The sequence below is a fragment of the Candida pseudojiufengensis genome (assembly GCF_024610245.1).
Source record: "Candida pseudojiufengensis strain CBS 10847 chromosome Unknown scaffold5, whole genome shotgun sequence".
NCBI lineage: Eukaryota > Fungi > Ascomycota > Pichiomycetes > Serinales > Debaryomycetaceae > Lodderomyces > Lodderomyces pseudojiufengensis.
Window position 1 is genome coordinate 92,752 of NW_026261528.1, and position 9,765 is coordinate 102,516.

A 9,765-nucleotide genomic window follows, 5' to 3' on the forward strand; every position below is an offset into this window, starting at 1 on the left:
TCAGCTTATTGCTGCTCATGTTGACTTTTTATTAGACCTATTTCTGCTTCAAGTTTGTCTCTAGCCTTCTTCACATCTAACAATGTTACCACTGAACGTAAAAGTTCGTCATATTTACTCATAGTTCTTCGAGTTGGCATAATTGGTTTCATAGAAGTACCACCCGCAGTTGGTACATCTAATTCTTGTAATAACGAACTAACTAATTTCAATACAGATTGTCTTTGTTGTAAACCAGGTAATCTTTGTTGAGATCTTAACGCGACACCTGGTGTCAATTTTTCAACACCATGATAATGAAGTCCGTAAGCTTCTTCCTCCTTTTGAGTGAGTTTTTTTTGTAGTAATTGATGAATTGAATTAGCTTCTTGTCTAATTGATGCAGCTGAATGATAATTTTGTTTTAAAAGTGATGATAAATATTGTTGAAGTTGAGTTTGGAAACCACGATCTCTTTTATTTGATGACGATGCTGCAGGTGGTATTGGTGGTGGTACAGGATCTTGAATAACTTGTTGTTTCTTTTTCTTTTGATGTTTGTCATAAATCATTAAATTGTTGTATAAGTTTGCTATACCTTGAGATGATTGATATTGAGCTACGTTTTGAGTAGATTGTGGGGAATCAAGCAAAGCCAATAGATTTGATCTTTCCATTAACATCTTTTTTGCAGCTAATTCGAATCTTCTAGCCTCAATGACTAATGACTCTTCCTCCGCTATTTCTGCAGGTGTTCTTAGCAATAAATTTTCCAAGTATTGTTTTCTATCCACTTCTCGATCTTTTGAGTATGAATTTAATGAATCTATAAGGGTTTGGTTTTTCTGCTCTTCATTTGATAGTATTTTGGAACTGAATTTGTAAAAATGTTGTTTGAGTTCTTCTTGTGTACGTTTTCCTGGGAATCTATCATGTATGATTGGCCATTTCAATTCAAAATTTCTACAAAGTTCAAATAAAGATTTTGTCTCCTCATATGTCCAAGAATTTCGGTTCTCCTTTTCATCATTATTACCATCTTCAACTACATCTTTCTCTTTCTCTTTGTCCCTCTCTTCGTCCTTATCTTTATCCTTACCTTTATCATTTCCTTCTTGTGTCTTTTCCTTCTTTGCATTTTCACTCTGTGTCTTCTCACCCAGTGTCTTTTCACTCTGTTTTTTCTCACTCTCTTCCTTGTTTTCAGTTTGGATTTCCTTCAATTCTTCTACTTTCTTTTGTCTCTTTGCCTCTTCTTCTTCTTCAATTTCAGTAATATATCTATCATAAACTTCCTTTTCAACAAAATTCGGTATATCGACATTAACATTGAATTTATCAAAGAAATAAGGTTTCAGTAATTCTTCTTCAGTATTTAGTAAACTTTCTGATCCTTTAACCCAATGTCTTAATTCAAGTCCATTTTTAGAGGGTTTGAATGTAATATGAGACCATGGACTTGGTTTAAATGCTTTTTTCTCTCTGCTTGTAGTTGATGTAGTTAACTGAACTGGGGGAGTGTTTGGACCTACTAAATTATATAATTCTCTAGCCATTCCAGTTAAAGGTTTTGCATCAGACGCGGGTGCAACCTTTATCTTCTTCTTTGCAGGTTGCAAATCATCTCTTTGAATATTGAGCACATCCAAAACATCGTCTGCAGACATTCTATGCTTGTATTGATAATGGATGTGAGATTAACTAATGAGTAAATGTGGTAATAACTAAATGTAGATTCGCTCTGTATTATGATTTGAAAAATTTAGACACGAGAAAAAAAGAGTTTACGACAAAAATTCTAAGACACGACATTGAAAGTATTAATCAAGCTACTAAGTTATATAATGATACAAATTTCTATCATCAGAGTCCCTCTCCAAATATTCTTTATCAATTAGGTCTTCAATTCTTTGTTTCATCAAAACCATCAGAGGTTGAAATCGGTTACTTAATTGTTTAACAATTCCTTCAATTAATTCATTATGTTTTACAGTTCTTCTCGATTTCATTATTCTTACAATAGCAGCATTAATTTCTATTTTTCTACCTTCTGAAATATGTGAATTAACTTCATCTAACTCACCATTTGATTTTTTATTTGATGAAGAGCCAGATGATGAAGATGATGATATAGAAACAGTTAAAACTTTTACTTTAACACTTGGAGATTTAAATTTTTCATTTAATTTGAATATGTCATCCTCATTAACATCTTTCGTCATTGGAATTTTGACTAATAATCTCAGCTTTGGTGCCACTGCGATAGATTGTAAATGTCTTTTTAATTCTTGAGTTGGAATACCAGTTAATTCAGCTATATCCTTATATGAATATTGAATCTTTTCAGCAAAAGCCAGTTTTACTTCACCTTCAAGTGACAGGCCTGGAGCAAATAAAAGCATTATAATTGCAGCATATACTGATAAATTAATGTCATAAGTTTTAGAAGGATAAGTGATTCTCATATCTATTGAACCAAATTTTGGTGACCAATGTAATGACTTATTATCATTCTTTTTACCAGAAAACCAAAATTCTTCAAATTCTCGTATTGTTTCCCTTAATTGACGTGGCCATTTAAATGATTGTTGTTCATCATTAACTTCAGTATTTTTGTAATCTTTAGTTAATGATTTGGGCCACATTGAAACATTACAAATTTTCAAATCTAGTTCCATCGAATTTGGTGTTTTATTTGAATTATTCATCCATTCTCTTGTTGTATCTTTTGATGTTTTAATATCTTTATTCATTTTAATGACTTTATCTAATGATGATGTCCCCATTTCCTCACACAATTTTGAAAGAACCATATCTTCTATATCAACACCTTTCATTGATCCATAAGAAGAATTCTTGGAATTTAAAAATCTTTTAGCAAAATGATTTGCAAAATGAGCTTCAAATGCATCTTTATCTTTAACAAATCTGAGGAATTGTATTGAATTATTAATTAAATTTTCTGCCAGATCACCTGAACTTGTCAACTCTTTACCAGAAGTACCTTTGTTCAATTGTTTTATATGATAATCCATGTATATCGATAAAATTTCTGGAGCGTTTATCGCGTTATTTTGACCACTGGTTCTTTTATTATAATTATTGATGAAATCTCTCATTGCAAACATTAATGTTTGTTCAATAATTGGATTCAAATCAAAAGAGTTTGTCCAAATTTGTAACATTTCCTCTCGATATTTCAATACGGCTTCAATCCATTTAGTTGCAAATGAGGTTTGATTAGATCCTTTCTTTTCTGTCCCCACATCTAATGCATTTTTCACGAGTTCTGGTAATAATAAACCTTGTGCAATTATAGCTTCTTTCAATCTAATTCTTAATAGTTGAAATTCATCATCAATTCTTCCAATAAGTCGATATAACAATTTTAATTCAGTATAATGATTTGACTCTATAATTCCGTCTCTTAAAAGATTTGTTAGCACTGGTTCAAGCCAATATTTTAAACCTTCATTAGGTAGTAGTATCATCTTATCAATTTTATCTTTAATTAATATATTATCCATTAAACTTGATAATTTTGGATGAGTTGACAGAGGTAAATAAAATTTTATTCTATTTTCTTCATCTTTTATAAATTGCGAAGTAGCATGCAAATATTTTGATCCCAGATTTAAAGCTACGTAAGATTTTGATAACATTTGAAAAAAATTTTCTGAATTTTTCAAAAATACAGGCTCGAATATAGATTGATAATAATTTTCACCATATTGAACATCTAATGATTGATTATTTTCAACCAACATTTCCATCATTTGTATTATCTTAGTTATATACATATTTGAAGTGATCACTATCCCATTCCTACTTTTTGTAATTTCTTCTAGTATTATCTCTGTAGTTTTCGATCCAATTTCATTATTATTATACATTATAATGTAATCTTTAAAAAGTTGTACACCCAAGTCGTATATTAATAACTTTTTTTGTTCCTTTACGTATACTCTATTCAAATACATTAACACGTCGCTAATAAATTTCATACTTTGTAAATGTTCATCCCATTCACGTATTAAAATTTGCATAAATTGTTCATGACTTGATGAAATTAATAATTTTGATCTTTGTTTCAATAAATGTTCTTTGATTGCATTCCCAACATTATCATATAATCTTCCTCCAAATTTTCGTAGTACTAAGACGTAAGCTTTACGATATAATTGTTCATAAGATAAGTTGGAAACATTTTTATTTTGAATTTGAGATATTGCATTTTCTAATATGGACCAATTTTTATCAAAATCTATAGTTGGATCGGTGGTAGAATTTTCTATTGAAGAAGATGAACTGATTAATGATTTTCTTGGTGGTCTTATTTTAGATCTTCTGCCACCTGCTGGAATCATCTTATGGTGGTCTTCCTGGAGAATATTGTTGATAATTTAAATCAAAAGTATGTATTGACTGCAAAATAATTAAAGTCCGCGATAGAAAAAGTATCGTCTTCGATTTTCTGTATTTACTTCAATCAAATTCTTTAAAATTTTGCAACCAATTCCAACACAAGATATAAATCACTCTTTAACACGATTATGAGTGCATTAGAGATTTTTTTTCAATACTCACAATTTAAGTCATCAAATGAGGTTATGTTAATCGACCGTGAAGTAAGACAAGTCTAATGGCATACTTTCAATTCTATCGTAGATTCTCTCACAATGAATCATCATTCTACGATGAGTCGTGATGCACTCTTCGTATATTTACAGTGTAATAAACTTCAAGAGCCTAATGAGTTAGAGTTTAGACTTTTAAAGTGATGATTTACAATGTTTGTAAATAATTGAATTATTGGTAACAAATTTGAGTCTAAATCAAACTACTTAAAAGATACATTTCCTTAATTAATTAAAATCGTCTTTATGAATCTTACACCGAGAACTGATTGCTGTTTTCTATCATCAGTCAACCAAAGATGGGTAGGGAGCATTCTAGTAAGAACACCATTTCAACGGATTAAGCTTTGTTATATCTAAGATTCATATGAAGTTTTGCAACATCTGTACCTACATATTATGAAAAAATATAATGTAACAACCATACCTCAATACATAGATTTTGAAGTATTAAACTATTAATTCTTTGTTAGAGAGAAAACGACTAACTATGATTAATCTACTCATATCAATATTTAGCAATTAATGATAAACCAAATTGTATCTTTCCATTCCTTGATGCCTTTTGTTTCTAGACTTTTTGAATGCTTATGAATTTAGTATTTATGATTGGATCAAAGGTGACCAAATTTTAATTACAAAATTATCATTTTGTTACTTTCCGGACACCGGGCCTTTTCAGCTTCTAATCTTAAATATGGAGATAAAATTAATATGAACTGAAAAAAAAAAAAATCTGTCATACTTTCATATTGTTTTATATATAGTTATCTATAATTTCAACAAACTTATCCCACCTTAATACAATTCATAAATCAACTCACTTAGAAAAGAATAGAGAAATGGCACCAAAGACATTATATGATAAAGTATTTGAAGATCATATAGTTCATAAAGATGAATCAAATTCATATTTATTATATATAGATAGACATTTAGTTCATGAAGTTACTTCACCACAAGCATTTGAAGGATTAAAAAATGCAGGTAGATCAGTTAGAAGAACTGATTGTACTTTAGCAACAGTTGATCATAATATTCCAACAATATCAAGAAAAAATTTTAAAAATGTTAATACATTTATTGATCAAGATGATTCAAGATTACAAGTTATGACATTAGAACAAAATGTTAAAGATTTTGATGTTACTTATTTTGGAATGAGTGATAGTAGACAAGGAATAGTTCACGTTGTTGGTCCAGAACAAGGATTTACATTACCTGGAACTACTGTAGTTTGTGGTGATTCTCATACTTCAACTCATGGAGCTTTTGGTTCATTAGCTTTTGGTATTGGAACATCAGAAGTTGAACATGTTTTAGCAACTCAAACAATTATTCAAACAAAATCAAAAAATATGAGAATATTTATAGATGGTTCATTAAATGAAGGTATAACTTCAAAAGATTTAGTTTTACATGTAATTGGAGTTATTGGTACTGCTGGTGGTACTGGATGTGTTATTGAATTTGCAGGTAAAGCAATAGAAGAATTATCAATGGAAGCAAGAATGTCAATATGTAATATGGCAATTGAAGCTGGTGCAAGAGCAGGTATGATAAAACCAGATGAAACTACTTTTAATTATATAAAAGGAAGACCATTAACTCCAAAAGGTGAAGAATGGGAAAAAGCACTTTCATATTGGAAAACTTTACATTCAGATCCTGGAGCAAAATTTGATTATGATATTAAAATTTCTGCAAAAGATATTGTACCAACTATAACTTGGGGAAATTCACCACAAGATGCATTACCTATAAGTGCAAGTGTACCAGATCCAGAAAATGTAACTGATCCAATAAAAAAAGAAGGTATGATAAGAGCATTAAAATATCAAGGATTAAAACCAAATACTCCATTAAAAGATATTAAAATAGATAAAGCATTTATTGGATCATGTACAAACTCAAGAATTGAAGATTTAAGAGCTGCTGCAAAAGTTGCAAAAGGTCATAAAAAAGCTGATACAGTAAAAGAAGTATTAGTTGTACCTGGATCAGGATTAATTAAACAACAAGCTGAAAAAGAAGGATTACATAAAATATTTGAATCTGCTGGTTTTACATGGAGAGAAGCTGGTTGTTCAATGTGTCTTGGTATGAATCCAGATATTTTAAGTCCTGAAGAAAGATGTGCTTCAACATCAAATAGAAATTTTGAAGGTCGTCAAGGTGCAAGATCAAGAACTCATTTAATGTCACCAGCAATGGCAGCAGCAGCAGCTATCAAGGGTCATTTTACAGATATTAGAGAATTTGATTATATTAATCATAAAGATGAACCACAAGTCACTATAGAAAGTGATGAAGATGAAGAATTACAAGAAGCTGTTTATAAACATGAAAAAGAACCAATAGATAATGATGATTCATATTCAGGAGAAGAAGATAAAATCAATGATATACCGAAACTGAATTCAAAAAAAACTTTTGATCCTTCACCATCAGGAGGATTAGATAAATTTACTGTATTAACCGGTATAGCTGCACCATTATATAAAGCAAATGTTGATACCGATGCCATAATTCCTAAACAATTTTTAAAAACTATCAAAAGAACAGGATTAAAAGATGGATTATTTTATGAATCAAGATTTATAAAAGAAAATGGTAAAGATGTAGAAACAGATTTTATATTAAATCAAAATCCTTATAGAAAAGCTGAAATTTTAGTTGTAACAGGTGATAATTTTGGTTGTGGATCATCAAGAGAACATGCACCATGGGCATTAAAAGATTTTGGTATAAAATCTATAATAGCACCATCATTTGGTGATATTTTTTATAATAATTCTTTTAAAAATTTTTTATTACCAATAAGATTATCACAAAAAATTATTGAAACAAATTTAATACCAGTTATAAATCAAGGCCATAAATTAACAATAGATTTACCAAATCAACAAATTAGAGATGGTGAAACTGATGAAATATTAGTTGAACATTTTGAAGTTGAAAGTTTTAGAAAACATTGTTTGGTAAATGGATTAGATGATATTGGATTAACTTTACAAAAAGAAAAGTTTATAAAAGATTATGAAAATAATAGAAAAATTAAATTTTCATTCTTGGAAGGTGGATCAAAATTAATTAAACCAATAAAAGGTTCAAAAAAGAGTAAATATGGTTTAAAAACTCAAGAATGGTAATTTTAATTAAAAGCAAAGAGAAATAAAAAAATTATTTATTATTAATACATCTAGTATATTATTTATATTATTATTATTATTATTTATTAATTGTTCATTATAACAGCATCTAATCGTTCATAAATATATTATCTCTTTCTAAAAAATAAATAAATATATATTAATTGATTGTCTTTCAATCAGCTCTTTCTGACATAACTTGTTTTACAGGTTCACTATCACCATATAAATTATGTTGTTGAATATATCTTATAACAGAATTTGGTAATAAATATTGTACTGACATTCCTCTTCTTATAAACAATCGTATTTTTGTTGAACTTATATCATTATAAATTAATTGTTTTATAACTAATATATTTTTCCTATGTTCATACATTATATCATGACTTAATAAGAAACTTCTTACATCTGATCCTGTTCTTTCAACAATTAAACAACCATATTTTCCTAAAATATGATGTAAATCAAAATCTGCCCATACATCAGGTTCACCCATTGATTCAATTAAATCTCCACCAGCTAATAACATAATTTTAACACCTCTTCTCTGACCAGATTTTGTCATTATTCCACCTCTTTTTATATTAATTTCTTCATTAAAATGATCCAATACTAAAGCAGTTCTTGTATATTTTGGTTGTAATGATTCCCAAGCATCAACCATTAACCAAGATGAAGTTCTTTCACAAGCTAATTCACACATTCTAACTCTATGATAAGCTGAAGCTAAACCTTGTTTTTTATAATTTGAAGAAACAGGAGAATAATAACCTCCAACAACTTCAAATCTTGTTTGTTCCATAACTGCATCTAAAGCCATTTCAAACATTCTTAAATGTAAATAAGTTATTGGAGAAAATGAACCACATGCAACAATAACTAATGGAGATTTTGATTCATCTGATAATGTTGTTGCTAATCTATGAGTTGGAAAATGATAATCTTTTAAATGAGTTGCTTGTCTTTGTATACCATGTGGAACTTCTTCTAAATCTGCAATTTGAGAAGATTTAACTTGAATTGATGGAGGTAATATTTCTTTTTCAATTTCAATTTCTTCTTTTTCTACTTGTTTGTCTTTATTTATTTGATTTTGTAGAGTTGATTCTAAATTATTATAAGAATTTTTTGAATTTATTTCTATTATTTCTTCATCATCTGATGAACTATTCATTAATTCAGTATGTTTTCTTGGAATTTTTGAATGATATCTTCCACTTGAATCATCATTACTATTATTATCAAATGATATTTTACTTATTGAAACTGGTGGTCTATTTAAATTATTTAAATTATTTGATGATGCAGGATGTGGTGCAGGATCATCTAATGCTTCTCCTAAATCTTCCATTACAAATGGTTGTTGTATTGGAATATTATGTGGTATAAATTCCAGTGGAGCAGTTGGTTCAATTTCTTTTTTTAAAGATGGTGGTGTAAAATTTGGATCATTAGTTGGATCCATAGCAGCAACTGAATGATGGTAGTCAATTTAGGTTGTTGTAAAAGAGTTAACCCCCTTGATAATGAATTTGTAATCTTATTAATTGTGTGGTTCAGATATTTGATAGTAAGAAATCAAAGATAAAAAAAAAAAAAAGTGCGGGTAGATTATTCTACATAATAAAATTATTGATTAGTATATAGAATAGAATTATTAATATTTCCGAGATATTTTGTAAAACCCTGAGTAAAATAAGAGAAATCTAGTCGAGAGATCGAATGTTCTTGAATCAAATAGAGTTGGTTATAACTTTATTAGTACATTTAATTGATTGTATATATGAAAATTTTTGATGTGAAGTCTGCCTTTTCCTTTCTAAAGTTTTATATCAAATTTAAAGTATAAGAAGAATACAAAAAGATATTGTGTAGATCTTAGTGTTAATAATAAATTAAATTAAAAGGGTTTAATATTCAATTCATGAAACCGCTTCTGTAGATTTGTATCGAGCAACACCAGAATCGGCTTCATTATTATATATGGCTAATGT

The 9,765-nt window shown here is 28.8% G+C and overlaps 4 protein-coding genes across 4 annotated transcripts; 1 reads left to right on the top strand and 3 right to left on the bottom strand. All coding sequences in view use genetic code 12, as the record gives it.

Moving 5' to 3' along the window:
- Positions 1-5: 5 nt before the first annotated feature.
- On the bottom strand, positions 6-1,646 carry SWC4 (Swc4p; the record flags this gene model as incomplete). Its single annotated transcript, XM_051757033.1, has 1 exon — positions 6-1,646. One exon carries the CDS (start codon positions 1,644-1,646, stop codon positions 6-8), a length of 1,641 nt encoding a protein of 546 aa, XP_051614619.1.
- Positions 1,647-1,811: 165 nt separating this feature from the next.
- On the bottom strand, positions 1,812-4,346 carry KGF55_002359 (cullin; the record flags this gene model as incomplete). Its single annotated transcript, XM_051757034.1, has 1 exon — positions 1,812-4,346. One exon carries the CDS (start codon positions 4,344-4,346, stop codon positions 1,812-1,814), a length of 2,535 nt encoding a protein of 844 aa, XP_051614620.1.
- Positions 4,347-5,458: 1,112 nt separating this feature from the next.
- Positions 5,459-7,768, top strand: LEU1 (3-isopropylmalate dehydratase; the record flags this gene model as incomplete). Its single annotated transcript, XM_051757035.1, has 1 exon — positions 5,459-7,768. The coding sequence occupies one exon, from the start codon at positions 5,459-5,461 to the stop codon at positions 7,766-7,768; it is 2,310 nt and encodes a 769-aa protein (XP_051614621.1).
- Positions 7,769-7,943: 175 nt separating this feature from the next.
- Positions 7,944-9,236, bottom strand: KGF55_002361 (nicotinamide-nucleotide adenylyltransferase; the record flags this gene model as incomplete). The annotated part of the gene is made up of 1 exon (XM_051757036.1): positions 7,944-9,236. One exon carries the CDS (start codon positions 9,234-9,236, stop codon positions 7,944-7,946), a length of 1,293 nt encoding a protein of 430 aa, XP_051614622.1.
- Between the last annotated feature and the right edge of the window lie 529 nt (positions 9,237-9,765).